The sequence below is a fragment of the Drosophila gunungcola genome, assembly GCF_025200985.1.
Source record: "Drosophila gunungcola strain Sukarami chromosome X unlocalized genomic scaffold, Dgunungcola_SK_2 000036F, whole genome shotgun sequence".
NCBI lineage: Eukaryota > Metazoa > Arthropoda > Insecta > Diptera > Drosophilidae > Drosophila > Drosophila gunungcola.
The window spans coordinates 165,887-186,019 of NW_026453188.1; the positions used below are offsets into that span (position 1 = coordinate 165,887).

The 20,133-nt window shown below is 38.2% G+C and overlaps 3 protein-coding genes across 8 annotated transcripts in view; 2 read left to right on the forward strand and 1 right to left on the reverse strand.

Annotated features, from left to right (window-relative positions):
* The window catches only part of LOC128260661 (neurobeachin), a 183,926-nt gene that overhangs the window by 83,135 nt on the left and 80,658 nt on the right, over positions 1-20,133 (forward strand).
* Positions 244-13,071, forward strand: LOC128260659 (uncharacterized). 6 transcript variants are annotated; one of them, XM_052993816.1, is made up of 2 exons: positions 244-939; positions 11,295-13,071. In XM_052993816.1, the coding sequence occupies exon 2, from the start codon at positions 11,649-11,651 to the stop codon at positions 12,855-12,857; it is 1,209 nt and encodes a 402-aa protein (XP_052849776.1). In that variant the 5' UTR covers positions 244-939; positions 11,295-11,648; the 3' UTR covers positions 12,858-13,071. The 6 variants fall into 6 exon arrangements, with proteins under 6 accessions (XP_052849776.1, XP_052849780.1, XP_052849777.1 ...); XM_052993820.1 differs by having other exon boundaries at positions 11,313-13,071; XM_052993817.1 differs by having other exon boundaries at positions 922-939; positions 11,283-13,071.
* LOC128260658 (trichohyalin) lies at positions 16,604-19,429 on the reverse strand. Its single transcript, XM_052993815.1, is given in 3 exon segments — positions 16,604-17,397; positions 17,400-18,141; positions 18,650-19,429. Coding segments are annotated over 3 exon segments (1,743 nt in total). The 5' UTR covers positions 19,247-19,429; the 3' UTR covers positions 16,604-16,993.

Genomic DNA, 20,133 nt, shown 5'->3' on the forward strand with positions numbered 1-20,133 from the left:
TTTATTCTAAGTGACACAACGTGTCGTATGAGTAATTTTTATAAAACTTGCAGATTATCTTAAAATTCAAATTTTTGGTTTTCATATAAACGACGAGAGACACTGTTTTTTTTAAACCCTGGTTCACATATATATTTTAGAATGTTTATTATTTATTTATTTATTTTTTTAAAGGAATTGAGTAGGAGTTTCTGTTTTTTGTACCGAATTTATGTTATTAAACGCAGTTTTAATAGAAATTCAAAAGAATGCCTTTAAGCCGGCAATAACAAGATCGCATTGCCTGCTTTCGCAATTTTTCGACGAAGAGCTACCAGAGCTTTTCCTTTTTCACCACAGTGAAAGAGACCGGGACGAAAAAAAGAGAGGTACAGAGTGCAAAAGAGAAGAAAAGCCGAAGAAGAGATTTTCAGATGAAAATGCCATTCGGGTTTGCTTTCGGCTTTGGTATTAGAGCACATACACGCACACACAATCACACACAGCCACACAGCGGATGCTGACTGTTTGCAAAAAGAAAATGGAACAGAAAGCACATCAACACAAAGTTGCCCGCCATCTCTCCGTTTTTCTATGTGTGTGTGAGTGTTATTCCTGTGTGTACTGTGTGTGTGTGCTATTTGTGCGTGTGTGTGCGTATTCGTTTCAGCTCGGGGAAAACGAACGCTCGTCTGCAGCACTTATCTTCATGGGATAAATCTCACTACTGGTCGCCGCAGTCTGTTTTCTATACGGGCGTTAAGCGGTCGTCGAGCACGGTTAAAATAAATAATAAAATATACCATACAATAAACAAAATAACAACAAATAATTTCGAATAAAAAAACAACAAAATTCTACAAAAACACTAGCCAAAAAAAACATAATACCAAAGAAATAACGAAAATAAAAACAAGCGGCAAATGCAAACAAGTTTCGGAAGGATTTAAACAAATAGAGGTAGCCACTGAACTACCTTTTAATAATGTATAAATTATAGAAATTCAAAATATACATTAAATATTAAATAAATTATGAAAAACCTTCAACAAAAAATTAGCTTAAACACAAAACTGATCAAAACGCCGACGACTTCGTTGACGCGCGCCCAAATTCAACCAAATAATTCCTAACCAAAAATTTCGAGTATTTTTTATTCGCCTTGCCTCAAATTTTTTTTCAAATATTTTTTTTATTGTTCTTTGCTGTGTGCCAAGTGATAAGTCAAGATAAAACAAAATATATGTACATGTTACAGAAAAATGTAAACAAATGCTAATAAAATAAATTTTATGCGTGTGTGCGTGCATTTATTTGTTTGTTTGTTTCCTTGCTTGTGTGTGTGTGTTTGTGTGTTTGTTGAAGCGTAAAAAAAACAATAAAATATATTACACAAAAAAAGAAGACGGACGAAATAAGCCAAAGAAAAGTCCAGAAAATGGGATTGGGGAATATGAACAAGAAGCAGAGCGATAACAATTGCAATAAAAACGAGCACATAAACAGCAATAGCAACAACAACCAATTCGTGTGTGTAGGGATTTTTGTGTGTGTGTGTCAACGAAATCATCATCAAACTCATTATCTTCATGTTCAGTTTCGTTATCGATGAGCCAGCTTATTATATAGGCTTTTTTGCTTGCGGGTTTATTTTCTTTCTGTAATTGTTTGATTTTGTTTATGTTGTCAGAAAAATAAAATACTACAGATTGTAGTACAAGTTTGGTTAGTTTATTAAAAACAAAAAAAATCTTTAGATTATTTTAAATTCCATTTCAATGGAAACCATAAATAATTGCCAACATTTAAATGTTTTTTTCGTCTTGACATAATATTTAAAGCTTTTTTTTATCTATTACTTTATTGAATTTGGTTTTTCAATAAAATAAGAACCCTAAACAAAAGTTTATAGTACGTTAACATGGGTTTTGTTAATATCCCATTGATTAATCAAAGCTCCCCAAACGTATATCAATCAAAATGCATTTGTGGGTCTCTGTCTTGATTATAATTTAACTAAGAGAACATAAACGGCTCATCGATGAATTGAGCCCGACATGCAGACATAATTAAATCAGGATTGTCCATCAATTGGAGGCTTTTGAACTTTAAGCCCGGAATCATCACAATATCCAACAACATTAAGAGTTGCAACAATTTGGATTTGGCTTCAAGCCTCTGAGCACCCAAGCGAATTCATCTCATTCAATATGCTCAAGACTGCAAAACCTTTGTTCGACTAATTGTTTATTGATGGTTGTTGTTGCTGTGGGGTTATTGCTGTTGTGGATGCGGCAGTTGTTGTTGCTCCTGCTGCTCTAATCAATGGAGTCCATTTTGAAAGAGGATTTATGGCGTTTAATGCGGGGCAATGGACTTGCGGGGCGATATGGTTGTGGATGCAGATGCAAATGACTAATCTAAGCTTTTGCACTCGCACATACACGTACACAAAACACCCACGTATATATATCTAAACATATATCTAAATATATATCTGAATATATATCCAAATATATATCTTAATATATATAGAAATATATGTATGTAGAGCATGCAATGCACGAGCACAGCTTCGAGGCAGAAGTTGTTGGCTTAAGCTTTTTGGCTTTAATTGTTCAATATTCAATTACACACATGTTTGGCAATGGCGTGGCAATGATAAATAATGCATTCAATTAACTTATAATTATACGATTAAACCCCTAAAATGCTTAAATTTATGGGAACATTTATTTATGGTTCAAAAATACAACTCACTTAAAAAATAAAAATGATTACTGAATGAGGTGTTGAATTTTTGTTTTGTAATTTTTTATTTTTCAATCGACTTAAAAATTTGCTGTTGTTATTGTTGTTATTCATGTTATGTGTGAAAAGTCAGTGCTTTCGAATAAATATATCTTGAAACAAGAAGGAAAGCAAACTTCGGCAAGCCGAAGTTCATATACCCTTGCAGCTATTGCATTAATTAAATACTTTTGAAAACATTTAAATTATGATTTACTTGAGTATGTGCTAAAAAAAAACATTGAAACTATGATTATTTGCAGCTCAATTATTAGATAGTTATTTTATATATTTTTATTATTTCTATGGGAGCTATATGCTATAGACGTCCGATTTTGATAAAATTTATACCATAATTCTGAAATAATTAAACATTGCTATATGTCGAAGAACTAAACAAAAAATTAAAAAACAGAAAAGTTATAATTTTTTTCAATTATTTTTCCGATTGTTCCTATGGGAGCTATATGCTATAGTCGTCCGATTTTGATGAAATTTAAACCGTAAATCGGAAATATTTTACCATTACTATATGTCGAAGAACTAAACAAAAAATTAAAAAACAGCAAAGTTATAATTTTTTTTCATTTATTTTTCCGATTGTTCCTATGGGAGCTATATGCTATAGTCGTCCGATCCGGCTCGTTCCGACTTATATACTACCTGCAATAGAAAGACAACTTTTGGGAAAGTTTCATGCAGATAGCTTTAAAACTGAGAGACTAGTTTGCATATAAACGGACGGACAGACGGACAGACGGACAGACGGACAGACGGACAGACGGACATGGCTAGATCGACTCTCCTAGTGATGCTGATCAAGAATATATATACTTTATAGGGTCGGAAACGTCTCCTTCACTGCGTTGCAAACTTCTGACTGAAATTATAATACCCTCTGCAAGGGTATAAAAATACACCATTTTTTTCATACACCATTCATTTTTCAGTCTTCAAATATTTTAATAAGCCTTAACAGTTTAGTCCTTGATTCCAGAACTCAAGCTCAAATTAGCTCTAACTGTCCCAACTCAAGTTCAACGTTTTGTTTTTGGCCCTGGATTGTCCCTTGAACCGTTCAAGATAATTTCTTTCTTTTCGTGGGGAAAAGTGCTTGAATTATGGCTGGGGGAAAGCACTTTATAAAGAGCTGCAATCACGGTTTAAGAACCACTCTCTCCATTTCTCGTTCCATGATTTTAACAGGGTTTTTCGTTTAGAGCACTGCGACAAATAAAATATATGGCTTTTTTATATTATGAAAAAATATAAGTGAGGAATTTGTTGTTGTAAATGAAATGAAAGGACTTTCGCAGTTTCGTAACTTTATTGTTGGACAGACATCAACTAGAATGCATATTTCTAGTGTCTTCATTTTTGACGATAATTTCTTCAAGTGCTGATTTTTCCCTTTTTCGGTTTCTTTTCGGCGAGTTAGTGTGTGTGTTGATGTAAAAGGAGCAAATGTAAATAAAGAAAAGTCGTGCCCGTTGTGCAAGCACTCAAAAGTGGCTGCACACACACGCACACCTGAGTTCCACCTGCAGTCGTGGCACGTTTCTTCGAGCTTGTAGCTCCTTCAGCCCACCCAGCCCACAGCTTCGTTTTCTTTCTTTGCCTTTTACTTGATATACTCGGGGATTTCTTTTTTTTTTTTTTTTTTGGAGGGTTCTAGCCTAAGGTTTTCAACAAGCGCTCGTCGTCATCGATGTTTGCACGTTTCGCTTTATTTATTTGGAAATCTTTTCTTATTCCGCTCTTTTCCCTCGGTATGTCTGTCCTTTTCTCTTTTCACTGACAAAGTGTATTTGTATTTGCTTAAAAATCAATTACGTCATCATTGTAAAATGGCAATTGGATATATATAACGATAGCAACTCTGGCAGTTGGTGTGCTCTTATATAACGATGGCAACCCTGCCGCCACCAGTCGGGCTCTTTCATCATTTTGTTTGTTTGTGTGTTTGTTTGTCGCCACTCTTCCACTCCACCACTTATGTCAATACTTATCGGGTAATATTAACGTCACTGTGACAGGGTCCACCCCAAATAATTCCCACCCCACTGTCCAGAAAAAAAAAAATTCACCTGGCATCTGTTTGTGTCACATGTCTTTTCCTCTTCCCGAAAATCTTCCTTATTGTTTGCACCATATTTTATTTATGTTTTGTCAATTTTTGTGCAACTTTTGCTCGTCGCTTTGTGTTGCTGCCTCTTACCCTTAACCCTTGTGACCCCCTCCCTTACCTTATCCCCTCTTTACGCCCCTGCAGGCTCATAGTAAATGTTATAACGCAGCAGATTTGACAGCTCCTTTGGGCCATTTCATTTGTGGCAAACTTTTTCAATGGCCGTCAAATAATGCAGCCAACATCCCAGCCATCTGACAATGAAAGGTGTTTGTGTGCGTGTGAGAGTGTTTTTTTGTGTGTATGTGTGTGTGTGTGCGGAGGGGGTTTGGCCATGGGGGAGTTCAAATTCATTCCATTATTGTTGTTTTGTGTCAGATCCCCAATGGGATTTCCTGGTGCTTATCATCGATAGGTTTCTGTGCTGACAATTGGAATGGGAAATTGGTAATTGGATTGCTTCGAGCACTAGAACTTGTCCGATAAAAAATCATCGATAAATTGGTTTTATTCTTATCGATTTAGATGATATTTTCGCAAAATTAGAAATGATCTTTTTATCAAATAGATTACTTGGTATAAATACTAATACACACAAATTTGGAATAATAAAAAGCATTGCGTGTTACTTCTTTTTTTTTTTTAAATATATAAGTAATAGACAAAACTGGCCCATCAATATTGTACTGAAAATATACCAAAGTAAAAAAAGTACTTAAGACACCAGTAAAAGAACAGATTTCCAACAAAATGGCTGTGAAAGAAGAATGCAAACGGGGAGTGCCAAGGTCCTATGTCCAATGCCCGTTTGCCTCTCCCCGGGATTATGGCCGCCCATGAATCGGACGAAAAGCATATTCCGATCTCCTCCGACCTCCGTCCTCCGTCCTCCGTCCTCTCGTCTTTTTTTTTATTTCCCGGCCATCCAGCCATTCAATTCGAACAGATTTCGATGAACAAAAAATGTATGGAAAGCCAAGCTGAGAACTGTAATTCATTTAAGTGTTCCATTGAGTGGTGTGCCCAGTTTGTGTGCATGTGTACCCATGAAAATTCATATTTTTAATGACCATCTGAAGAAAAAAAGGAGAACGGGAAGTCAATACAAGGAAAGAGGAAAGGGGGCAGACAGGCAGGCAGGCATACAAGGCATTCTTCGATGCGATGCGATGCGATGCGAAACTGAACTGAACTGAACTGAACTGAAATGAAAGCAAACATCATGGTCGAAGCGATGGGAAATAAAATAAAGTCCATATATGCATACTTTGCATATTAAAAATAGCATAAAAAGGAATTTGAATGCGAAAGATTATAATATGATGGTATACAAAAGAGTTGGTAAAATGCAACAATATGCTAAATGCAAGTTAATTCTGCCGCCAAGGACTTAAAGCTTTCGCCCTTTCGCAGTGTGATAGCTTTAATATTTGGTTAATTATTTCGCAACTCCAGCCACGACGACGACGACGACGACGACGACGACCACATTCTGCAAATCTTCGAAAGCCGCGGGCTTCTACTTCCACTTTCAGATGAACTCGCTCGTCTGCCGCTGAAGATGTTCTTAATGGTTCAGTTGTTTGCTCAGCAAATTGAACGAAAACAAACTTCAAAAGTTTGCACCACGGATATGCAGATGGCACGAGAAGAGCTGGAACGGAAGTGGTTTTGGGTGCTGTTGGGTGGACTTTTCGTGCGAGGAGACTTTTGGGGTGACTCATGATTAAAGTTCAGCAAAAGGCTGATACATATGATTTCTACAAATCATAAGAGTTTTCAATGTTTTTTTTTTTTATTATGACTGGTTTAAAGATTAACGAATATAACGTTGGGCGTTGACGCTCTTTTCTGAGTGAGATAACGACCATGGGCACTAAAAATAACCTTTTGACTAAATTATAGCTTTAAAGTTTAAACCAATTGAAAAGAGTCACACTTATCCCCCTTTTTTTTTAACATTTACTTACTTATGATTTTTTAAATGCCAATGCTAGGTTCTGGTTTTGTTATTCACTATTAAATTGGAGAATTTTTAAAGAAGCCACAATATGATTATTGTTAATAGCTCTTATCGTTTAATGCCGGCCTGCTTGCTTTGTTGGTTAACATGATTGAGTAAATTGACACTTGATGCTACCCATTCGCATCCCCCAACAAAACCCCAATTCATCAGAATTATGGGTGATACACACATAATATATGTGTATTTATGATGTAGGCCACACAGTGCGTGCCCATAATGATCTCATGTTTCCGTTGGTTTTGCGGTCAGCTCGTGAATCCGAATTTCACAAATTGTTAACTCGGCCACTGGACCTAGTACTCTGCTTCTCTTTTTCCCTCTTCGCCTGGTCAATTTATTCTGTTCAATGAGTTTGTTGTAATTGTTTTAAAATTGTCACAATTGCTGGTTCTTTTTTTTGTGAGGGTGAGGGTGAGGGGTGCGTTGGGCATAGGGCGTTTCGAGGGCGTGGCAGCCAACAAGGGCAAGGTTGCTGCAGTTGACAAGCCGCAGTGGCAAGCGTTTTAAAAATTTATGCGGCAGGCGGCACAAGGACAAAGTGGAGAGGGCAACAAATGGGGGTTGATGGTTGGGTCGGGGGTCCAGAAACGAGGTTAGTTAACATGACCTGCTGAGGTCCGAGTCTCGGTCCATATCCTGCATCCCGTTTGCACAACAATAAAACGAACGTCGCAACACTTATGTTGGTTTACTTTTGCTACCAGTCCTTTTCCGGCCCCAGCCCCTACCATTTCCTCCAATTTTCCTACCAAAAACCCCCTTTGGCCACACACAATGAAGTGCCTTGAACAGTAAACAAGAGCAGCCAAGAAAACTGCTGCAACTGAATTCCAACAGCGTGACAGTCAGTTGCCGTTGAGATATAACCTTCAATGCAGAGAGTCCACAGGCTTAAAAAATATATGCAAATCTAGAAAAAAAACTAAATTTAGTAAGCTATAATATTTGTTTCTGAATTAATTGGTATAGTTAAAAGTAACTTAATTGGTTATCTTATCTATATATATATAGATATATATATATAATCTTTAAATCATTAACCAATCTTCCGTTTTTTTGTTTGTAAGTTAATTGGTTAAATTATTCTTAAAATAAATTGCTGAATTCACCGATGAATTTATGTGGATTTCATTGGTTCATTTACTGGTGAATCAATTGCATTTCAATTAATTCAATAATTATACTTTAAATTTTGGAATAAACTTTACTCATAGCGTATTTTTTCATCTTCTTTAGAGAATTTGCAGTGCGACATTGTCAAATTGTGGGCTATTCCGCATTTTCATTTTGTTAGTTGTCTTCGCATGTGTTGACCATGACATGAACTCGTGTGTGACGAAAACAAATGACTGACGCAGATGTAGTGGCCTCCCTTTCTATTTCTAATTAAAGGCAATGCAAGAAAACAAGATGGAGTGAAAAAAGTAAAAACTGGACATTCATTTTAAAATACAAAAAATATGGTAAAAGAAAAATAGCGCAATGAAATTATCGGATCTCCCCATCACTTTTCCCTTTCACTTCCGTGTACTTCTGCTGTCTCACTTCTTTACTTCTGGTGACCATAATCACAGCTGCATTGTGTAAAGCAATTAAAGCAACAACAAAAAAGCGGGAAAAACTGAGGAAAAACTGTTGGAAAAAGCACGGGTAAAAAGAGGAGAAGGGAAAGTTCTTGTTGTTTGCTTTTTAATGGTTTTCAATGATTAAATTGTTGATAACAATTTTAAGCTTCACTCGTTCAGGCAGCACTCCTTCTCTAGCTGTCTCTTTCTTCTACATTGTAGCCATCTCACTCGCTCTTTATTTATAAATATATATGTATATGTGTGCTTCTCGTTAGCATCTTGTTGTTTTTATTGTTCTGAACTAACTTTAAACAGACTATGTGCCATGTAAAGTTGAACGCGGGCATAACAATCTGCCCTTAACTTGGCCCACAGACTGCAGTTTTCTCTGTCTTCCTCTCACCCCTTCCAGCAGTCTCTTCCTCACTCCCTCTATCTTGCTGTCCCTGTCTCTGTCAATTTCAATGTGCAATTACTTGGAATTTGTTTGAAGTTTTCCAAGCAGCAACAGCAGCAGCCGGAAAAGTTTTTCCTTTCTTACCCTCCTCATCCTTCCACAACACACATTAAAAATTTAATTAGAGAGTGCCTCGACATCAGAAATCAAAACAAATCGGACGAAAGTTTTTTTTTAACAAATTGAGCCGAATATACTTTCGGTTTGAATTGCATAATCATTGCCTGTCATCCTTAACTTAATGGGGGATATTAATCAGCAGTGATTTACTGTTAAAATTGTAGCTTTTAAATTGTCAACTAATGTACAAAAACTTTGTTTCACTCATTGTAAAATAAAATGTAGGAAAGTTGAGAGAAATAATTGGGTTAACTTATGGTTTAGGGGGCTTTAATTTGAATTAAAATGTAACCAAGAGTTTCTATAAAATTTTGTACTGCTAGTAAAAATGTTTGACAACATTTATTTAACATTTGGTCCTAACAAAATTCTATCAAAAAAGTGGTTTAACTCGTCAATAGACAGTCATTTTTAGTATGTTTTTTCTTTCTGTGCAATGCCTTAAATAAACTACTTTTTTCGTATATCCTGTTTTGGCCGCCTCAATTCGTTTCGCGGCTTATGCATTCTCCTGAGTTTTGTCGTCCGCTTTGGGGGTCTTTTTGGGACCTGAGGCCCGCTTTGTCATGCTAAGGGTTAAGCCGAAGTGGTTAGAAAGAGGATTTGAGAGAGGGGTTGGGCATAAATAACGACACGTTGTGCATTTTGATGGGAACCATGGGGCTTTTGGCTTGGGGATTGGCCACAGTATATTACTGGGGGTTAGAAAGCAAAAAAAAAAAAGGGAGATCTCGACCCTGACTCCGGTTTTGCCCTTTTCCGCATCATTGCTCCACTGTAGGGTTCAAAAAAGGGGTAGCTGTGTAAAGCCACACGAAAATGCTTTTATGATTATTATTCGTTTTTTTTTGGTTGATTTTTATGATTATTATGACTATGATGTCAGTTAAATGATTGTAAATTTTCATCGAACTCATGTTGAATCTGTTCAATTGAAACTTCTACATCGAAAAAGGGCACTATTTACCCTGTTGGTCAATGAAGTTGTTTACATTGGAGTTTTGAGTTCATTCAATTTTCATGGCTGTCAGTTTTTCCAATATGCGAAATATTGCGAAATATTTCAATTGCACAGCACACGAATCAAACAGTAATCATTTGTTATAATGACAGCAGGGAGTCCGAAAACCAATGGCATTTGGCAAACAAAAGAAATGTTTGTGTTTTCACCATAAAAAGTGCAACAAAATCTCAAATGCAAACAGTTGATTCACAGCGAAAGAGAAATAGAGAAAAAGGACAAAATCCAATAATATCCATGCACAAATAGTGCAAAATGTTCAATACATATAAAAAACATATTTCATCTTACTTCGAACTCCAAATCCACCATGAATAAGGCATGAGTTCAAGTCGCTTTGCATTGAATGCTCTGTGATATAATTTACATTTGTGTACATTTAGTTGCCGGACAGTTTGTACTCCTCAATAATTCACCGACTTTTTAGGCACAAGAATATTTTTTATTAGTATTCTTTCGTTCTAGATAAGTAATTTTTCTATAATCTCAATGATTTTTAGTATTTAGGGTATTTTCAGTTCTCATTTATTTTACGTGAAGGCTTTAAAGGATATTTGTCGACAACCTTCAAAAAAGTTAATTACATTATTTAAATGAAACTATTCGTTCCTTCGAGGATCTCTGAAATTTTGTGTCGTCCCTAACAAATTGTATAGAAAGTTGCCAGCTATTTCGGGGGGAGGTTTACGAGCTGTTCTATGGATTCGCCACTCCCTGGGGTCTCCAGTTTTATGTCTCTTTTATGAATTCGAAATTTTTGCACACTCACACCGATGCCAAAAGCCATTGCAAACTTTTCACACACACACGCAATCAGCACAATAAACATAAAAACAAAGCTAGAACTTTGGTCCACTATCTGCTTTGCTGCTGGTCAGATCTGCTGTAAATAATTATTTATAGTATATGCTCTATATAATTCTTGTATATATAAATATATATCGTTAATGTACTGGTATGTGTATGTGTCAATGTATGTGCGTTTGCCTGCCTGTTCCTTAACTGTTTCCGTTGCCACCAACAAGTATAACAAAAGCACACGAAAAAATCTTTTAAAAAAAAGCATATTTATATACATATATATATAAATTACGTATTTAATTTATGCAAATGAAAAGTGTGCAGAGGCCAAAAGAAAGCCAACAAAACAAACGAGAAACAAATTCGAAATTAATTTGCATTGAATAACAAAGGAAACGCTTCAGTTTCAATTTCAATTCCAGCCAAGGATAAAACTCAACCCCTAGACAAAACAAAAACAACAAAAAAAAAAAAATAACAAAAAGCACAGAAGGAGTAAAAGCTCATACAAACGAGAAGCCAAATGAGGGAAAATGAAGTGCCAAAGTGTTGAAAATAAAGCGAAAGCAGCCAAGAGACGAAATTGAAATCGAGTAAAAGAGAAAAAGGTTTTTTCGTTCAGTTTTCGGTAAACGCGCAAGCTAACTTCCGTTTCGTTTCGTTTCGTCCCGTTCCGTTTCGTCTCGTTTCGATTGAATCCCGCCGCCGTTTCCGTTTCCGTTTCGCTCGGCAAACATTTAAATGGCTACCAGCTGCTTATGATGGAGACATTCCTCGTCCTGGGCCTGTGTTTCATCCTGTACGAGGCATTGGATTTCTTTCAGGGCTGCATCCACAGTAATACCCCATCGCCCAGTGACCAAATCGAAGCCTATCGCCGCGAACTCGACGAACAGCGACAGCAGCAGCAGCAGGAACAATTCCTGGCGGGATTGACGCCATTGCTGGGCGCTCAGTTTGCCGCTGCCGCCGCCGCGGCCGCCGCTGCCGCCGGTTCGCAGTCGACGTTGGGCAGCACGACCACGCCCACCGCCTCAACGGCCAGTGTGATTAGTGATTCGTACGATCAGGAATCGCAATCCCAGTCGCAATCGCAATCGCAGTCTCAATCGCAATCTCAGAATCAACAGCAATTGCATTCGTTAAGCACTCCCGGTCTGTTTCGACCTGCCGCCTTGGGCTACTACGATCCGGAGGATCCACTGCATGCCACAAATTCCCTGCCGCGGGACTACTACTATCTGCAGCAGCAGCAGCTAAAGAATAAAGTCAGTTCAAGGTCACTGCTCTCAAAGTTCTCGTCGACAAACTCGGATAATCGCATACACCCCGAGGCAGGTGCCGTTTCAGGACATAGTGTTCTGGGCGCAGCGGCTGTTATTACCAGTCAACCACTGCCGGCCGGTGAGATACCACCCAGTCTTTTCGATCAGCCCGGACAGCCGGCAGTAGTGGCTCCGCTACAATTGAAACCGTCGTCGCCCCTTTTCGTAGAGCTCAAAAGGGCCATCATCAGTCAGAGCCAGTGTCATTCGGGGATACAGCATCAACAACAATTGGAATCACCCGAAGAACCACAGTGTCCACAGTGTGAAGAGGAAGAAATACAATATCTGGCCGAGAATCTAGACGATCTTGTTGAGTCCGAAGAGCAGGAGTATTCGCCTGGCGAGGAGGAGGACAACGAGGACGACAACGACAACGACGAGGATCGGGAGGAACAGCATTCGTACGTGGGAGGAGCCACCAGTGAACCGGACATTTGTGCCGCCACACGACAACAGCAGCTTCCCAGGATCCATCACATCGCCATCGACGACATTGCCACCGGACAGGATCTTCTTTCCGTTTCGGGCCACACGTTGGGCGCCAATTCTCACGCCGATTTCAGGGAAATCGAGTGCGAGCGACTGCGACGCAAGTGCGTTAGCGTTAAGCGCATCTATAGCATATCGGAGAAGTTCTAATTCAGATCAGATCAAACCACCACCACTCAATCTCAATTCGATATCTCAGTTCTCATACCTGTACAGCCCTCACCATCTTGCACTTCAATCGAAATATTATCGAAAGCAAAAATAAAAACGAATCAAAATCGAAAATCGCCAAATCAAAAAAGTCACCAATCAAAAACAAAGCCAAATCAAATCGAAACAAAAAAGAAAAGAAAAAAAAAAACAACCAAAATCAGTTTTCAAATTCAGCTCACCAACAATCGAACCAAATGCAACCAAAATCACAAAATTGTCCAAAGCGAAACACCCCACACAAGGTTAGCAAAAAGTCAAAAGTACCACAACAAAAAACTAAAAATCCATAAGTCAACAAACTGAAAAAAAAAAAAAAAATAGAAAGTCAAACAAAGAGAAATGGAACCTAAAACCAAGAAGCAAAAACCGACACAAAAAAATCAATGAGAATTTTTCGACTATACAACATTGCCCAAAAAAGAATTTGCACAGCATTTCGAACATGATTCCATTTCCTGCTTTTGTTTTCTCACCTGCCTGTTTCACTGTTCACCGGTATTATTCCACACAGTTTTCACTTCAGGTTCACATTGGATTAGTTTGGTTCTCCAGCTTGCACTTAGCCCGCCATAGCTCACCATAGCTCATCACAGAAAGGTTATACTTTTCACCTTGATAAATCTCAAAAAATGTTAAGCAAATATCACGATCAAAACGGTTATGTATTTCACCCTACTTAACCAAAGATACGATATTATTCAATGAAAAAATCACCATATATATTTGTCACATTTGTGCACTTTTTTTTTTTTTACCAGAGTGCATTTTTTTTACTCACTGGACAAGACAAGAAGTTGCACCAATCCTGTTCACCTTTTATACGTAAATCACCCCAATTCTTTTCTTTATAGTGCACCACATTCCACTCACCAATCCACCCTCTCTGTCTCTCTCTCTTTATCTTTCTCACACATTAGCCACCAATTTGTCACCTGCTCTCTACCCAATGTTTTTTCAATCTCTCTCTCTCTCTCTATATTGTTAAGCCCGGCTCTAATAATTCCCAACTTTTTGCAGCTGCGAAACCACTCAACACAATCGCACATGTGTGGTGTCCGAAGAGTACTAGTAAGGTTACATTTAAAACTACCATAACATACAGATTCTTGCATATTTTATTTTGAGAAAAGGTTGTGGAATTATTTTTCATTTTTTTTTTTTTTTTGTGTTTAGAGTTAAGCGTGTTGTTCGGGACACAGTTTAAAATACTGCCTTCCATGTGGTTGGTACTCTGGAAACTTTTTACTTTTGTTTAGATTGTTGGGTTAAATTTTTTTTGATACCCTGATTTTATTTTTCTAGCTACTGATTTTTTTCTTTTTGGTATTCCATGCTTCCCCTTTACTTTTTTGCTTTGTTTTTGTTTTGTTCCTGTGAGAATTCCTTGGGTCTAAAGCCACTTGGGGGACTGAACAACAAATATGCTAACTAGTTGGCTTTGGCCAGGTCTCTGTCCCAGCCTCGTCATTCCTGGCCCGACTTTTAAACCTCTGCTTTTGAGTGTTATGCAAAGTAAATTGTACATAATTGTTAGGAATAGCAAAACACAGTCACACAGCCTCTCTCACATATATGCAAATGACAGGAGGTGAAGCTGAGGACAATGACTAATTTTGCTATCATTGTTGGGGAAAAAATGAAAACATGAAAAAAGGGAAAAAAGGAAAAAGGAAAAAAAGGAAGAGAGAGGAGGAAAAGCTGTAGAGTATTACTATCATATCTCACAAATTGCCGCATATATATATATATATATATATATATATATATATATATATATATATATATCTATATATATTATATATTCGATATGCTCGATATGCTCGGGGCTTTGCAAGTATGTGTGGTAGAATTTTCTTGTTGTACTTTGCAAGTATGTGTGGTAGCATTTTCTTGTTGTACTCTTTTATTCTTTGTACCTCGATTTCATCTTCAGTGACCATGTGTGCTTATGTATCCTTGGCCCGCATCAAGTTAACTTTCCCCACATGTCCTTCGTCTCTGTCTCCGTCTCCGTCCCCGTCTCCTTCTCCTTTTCCACCGGACTTCTTCTTTTCAACCATTTGTCTCTCCCTTTTGTGCTCAGCGTTCAACGTTCGTAATCTTTTGGTCTTTTCTTCATCATCGTTTAGCTTGATGTGGTTTTTCCCGACTTAATCAGTTTTACTATTGTTTGTTTTACCAAGCACATAGCTACCCTCCTTTCCAAATGCCTTGCGTCTGTGTGTACACATATACATATGTGCAACATATAGCAAATATACAGATGCGTACAAAATAATAGCGCTAAAAATGGCCTTTCAAAAGAATGTTTATGTTTGCTCTAACAATCGTTAAATTTCGCTTGTAAAAAATGTAAAATAGTTTGGAATATTTAGTGATAGAAAATACCAATGACTAAAAATCTGCAACTCCTTAAAATCGTAAACAGATTTATTTGAAAAAAACATATTTTCCTGAAATATGGTACATGTTTTATAGTTTTACCCGCTACTGTATTTGTTTTTATCGGATTTTGCTTTGTTGTTTTCCGGCCAACACAGAAAAGTATGCTATGATTTTTGTTTTGTGTTCGACAGGCAGGAACTGGCAATTATATTGTATAGTAACGTGTGTGTGTGTGTGTGTGTGCTTGTGGGGATTTCCCATAAACGCTGCATCATGGCTAGTATTTAAGCCATTCAGAAGTATCTCTCTTCATTTAACTCCCAGAACAAAAACCCATTCATCTCAGCCTTAACCCGATTTCGGCCCATGTTCCGATTTTTAGCATTGGTTCATTCAAGGGCAACATTCTTCTGCATCATTAACCAGCAGACCGTCATGAGAAATGACCCGCAGCCATGCAGTCATGGTCAGCTTAACCCATTCGTCCCTGCTATCTATCTCACAAAATTCACAAAATCAAATCAATAGTCGGCCAAGTGAAATTAATTTCGCTTTAAGGAAATTTAAGTGAAACAAATGCTCTCTACTTATACTCAACTTAATTTAGTCTAATCCGTATGTGTGTGGGCTGGTTTTGGCCCCCACTCATCTATCGTGGGTTAATTCCCAAAGACGTATTAGCCCGGCGAAATTTATCCGACTCAATTAATCTCAGCGTTCTGTTCTGTGACTTTACAGAATTGATAGCTTCTTGCGAGAAGGCGTGGCAGGGGCGCCCCTTTTGTGATTTATACTCGATTTAGCTACGTGTTTGGTTTAGTTTTTTTTTCTTTTAGAAATATATATTATCTTTTATTAGTTTGAGTTTTCTACTTGAAATATAGTCCACTTGTTGTGATAACTATAACTTTAAATTGAATTAAACATTTTTAAAAAGATTTAAAACCAATTAATTTTAATTTAAAATTTTAGAATTTTAATTAATAACACTGATTGATATTATTATGGTGTGCCATATTTATTAAAAATTGTTTCGAACTATTTTTTTCAAGCACTTAAATAATGTTGTAAATGTTACAAAAAAATAAACACCTGTTTAAAAACCAATTAATTAGCTTTAAATAATCCCTGAATACATTTTAAGCCCACGCATAAGTCAGTTATTAATTTAACTAAAAGCTTTCCCTCTTTTTTTTAACTTTTTAACCTTTTTTTTTTTACAGTTTTTACAGCTGCAAATGCTGCACGATAAAGTTTACTTTTAGTTGCTCTGATTTCAGAAATGTGTGTGTATTTAATGTATGTGAAAAGGGAGAGAACCGATAGAAAAAACTTTGTTTGCTCTATCATCGGTGGCTTAATGAGTGCCAGTTGTTTCGGTCTGTCTATATATCTTTCTGTCTGCGGTCTGTAGTTTTAACTTGTTGAATTGACAACAAACATCGAGGAAAACCAGCAGTAGCCGCCGCCACCCAACGAACACAGAAAAGTTGCCACCACCGCAAAGGGTAGTGGTAGTAGTAGTAGTAGTATATATAGTATGCTGCAAGTTTTAATTCCGCCAAGCTCGAAAAGCCATCTATGCCATTGTCAACGTGAGCAGTGTGTGTGTGTGTGCTATATCAGTGTGCTATTTTTTTTTTTTTTTTTTTTTTTTTTTTTGCGGGGCATCAAATTGAACAGAAAAACTAACTTAATTCAAAGCCCAGCTTATTTCTGTTGCCGGCATTGGCGACACGACCTTTTAGCGATCGAACGGCCAGATTGGGCAGACATCCACGCCTTTGTAGATCATCTAATTTGACGGTAATAACCGTATCGATTTCCTTTTGTCGCTGAGCTTCAGCCGCCCTTTCCCTTTCGATGGCCAAATGTTGTTCCTCTAGTTCCCTGCGTCGAGCCTTTTCGCGCTCCTCAATTTGACAGGATACACTAGTGCGAAGACAGGCCTTCTTGATGGCCAGCTCATCGGCCTCGCGCTTCATTTGCTCCTCGTGCTTCTGCCGATACTGGATCATCTCCTTGAGTTCCTTTTCACGTTGCACATAATAGCAAGCCTTCATTTGGCTAAGATGCTCCATTTGTTCCATATGGCTCGCTTAAGATCAGCGGTCATTGCTCGCTCTTTCTCGGCTGCTTTTCTTTCGTTTTCCCTGTATTTTCTTTCCAAACGTTCGTGTTCGGCAAGGAAGTGCATCTCCTCGCGATTGTCCTTCGCGTCGAGAATCTTCTGACCCACTGCAAATAGTACATCCCGTTTGCGCTTTTCATCCTCTGCAATGGCCTCGCGTTCTGCACGTTGCAGCTTTAGTTGCTGTTCCTTCAGTTTTAGATACTCATAGGCCCTGTTTTCATCTCTTTGATCCTGTTCACACATCATGCGCACAAAATTGCGATGCAATTTGGTGTACTTATTCAGCTCATCTCTGTAGGCCAACTTGCGACGAGACCGAGATTCGCCTTCAGCCATTTCGGCCTTTTTGTACTCATCCACAATGGCACGCAAGTCCTGAGCTTCCATGCGCAGGCGATCTTGGGCCATGTATCTCAACTTTTCACGATCGCTGATTTGTTCGCGAACAGCATTTCCAAATTGCCTGCGTCGCTCCTCTTCGGCCTGATCATGTTGCTCCACAGTGCCCCACTTAGCATTATTGTAGTCCCGATTCTTGCGCGCCATTTCCTCATCGTGATCGAGTTGGATGCGATCAAGGAGTTTTCTTTCCCGAATCTGTGCCGTCCACATGGCACTGCATTTGGCCTCAGAAATTGCACGAGTGGCGGCTTTTACACGCGAGTCTGATTCATGTTTGGCTTCCAATGCGCGATGGAGGACCTGCAATAAGAGATGCACAGAAATGTCAATTTATCGATTTGGCAATCAATATGACAATCGATTTTTTTTTTTTTTTGTTCAACAATGGTACATCTTAATGCTTAATAGACTTTTGGTTTTAACATATATTAAACAACAATGTCGCAAGCTAAAGATTAATCAAAAGTATATTTTTTAGTACAGAGAGCATTGAGTTTAAATTTAATGATATTTAGAAAATTCGATATTTTTGTCTACACAACAAAATCGATAGTTGGAGTTTTTAATTTTTTTTGTATTTTTTTTTTTTTTAGCTATTTATCAAAAGTGTTTTTATCTTTATAGAGAACATTGTGATGGAATTATGATGCACAATCGACAATTGCTTTTCCAGTTTTAACTGTGATAGATCGACATTTAGTTTTAAAACATCTTAAGAATGTTACAAGTCTGAGATAATTTAAACTTGAGAAGGATATTGGTAATGGTTCGTTTTGAGTTTAATTTTCTTTCTGATTTACACTCCTACCTGTAATCTCTTGGCCTCGGCTCTTCGCTCTTCATTCACATCTTCTTCGGCCTCGTCAGCGTTTTTTTTCTCTGTTTCACGTTCCATTTCCCTGCGCTGTTCATCGATGTCATGGAAATAATTGCGCATACGTTCCGCTTCGGCGGTATGGTACTGCTGCTCCTCCATCCGGCGATCCTGTTCCGCTCGCCGTTCCTCGGTGGTCTTCGGTCTCGATGCCCTCATGCGATCTAATTCGCCCTGGGAGAGTTCCGCATAACCCTTGGATTCCCACGATTGTCCCTTGATGTGAAAGAATGTGGCCTTTGCCCCGTCGTATTCGCGGACACGTGGTGGCGCTTTTCCACCACCCACTGCCGGTCGTTTGGCGTTTTTTCCTGGAATGTCCAAAGGATTGGGTGGCCGTGTGCCCGGCGGCAATGGTCGCCTCTGCTCCTTGGGCTTTACGGGCCTATCTCGGCGAACTCCACACTTTATCTCCTCCTCAATGGTTGACAATGGTGGCGTTTCCAAATAAATCCGTTTCCTTAGTCGATCATAACAATCCGCATGAAGTTTACTGGTGGCCCGCGAACGACATGGCAACACCATCGGCATCTTGGCGAAATGTATATATGTAGATGTAGTTTAGAATAATTGATAAGTGGGCGAGAAGTTCTGTTGTTATTGTCGGCGTCGTCTGTTTGTGTTGCTTGAAGGCTGTTGTTGTTTTGTTTGCTTGTTTGGTTTGTTTACCCAATCGAATCTGATAGGTTATATAGACAAACGCCCACCAGCTTGCTGGGGATAATTGAATTCCAGGGTATGTTGTGGTCATAGAAGGGCGCATTTCTTGGGTATTTCCAATTGTAAACCTTCCTCGGTTTAATTTTAGCTTAAGCATACGTTAAACAAGAAAGCAGCTATCACTATTAAAAGTCTCAAATAAATTTAAATTATATATATATAACAATTTATTTAAATATCCAAATACATAATTTATTACTTTATAAATATTAAAAAAAATGTATATGGCCTAAACATATGAGTATCAAGTAAATTTAAGCAGCTAAATTCAAGCACGCTGTTTTTACCTGTTAACACCTGACCACTTGAGTGTCGTTTGTCGAGTGGCAGGTGAGAAGAAAAGTGGTAAAAAAGTAAGGGAAAATTAGAAAAAGAAAAACAAAAAATAGGGAAGAAAGGGGAAGCTGCTGCTGTATTTACTTCCGCCTGCTTTGGCTGCATTCAAAGGCGTTGATGCTTGCATTTTGGAATAGCCCCGACAATTTGCATTCTTTGTATGCCACTCCCATATTCCGCACTCCGTCCACCATTTTTCCGCGCCGCCTCCCCCTCCCTTAAAGCCCAACTCTCAGGCAGGTGGCATGAAAATTTAATTACACGCCTCGCTGAAACGCTGTGGCTGAATCTAGGGTCGGTGTAGTTTTTTTTCCGGTTTTTTTTTTTTTGGGTGGTTGCCTCACCGTTGCCTGTAGATTAGG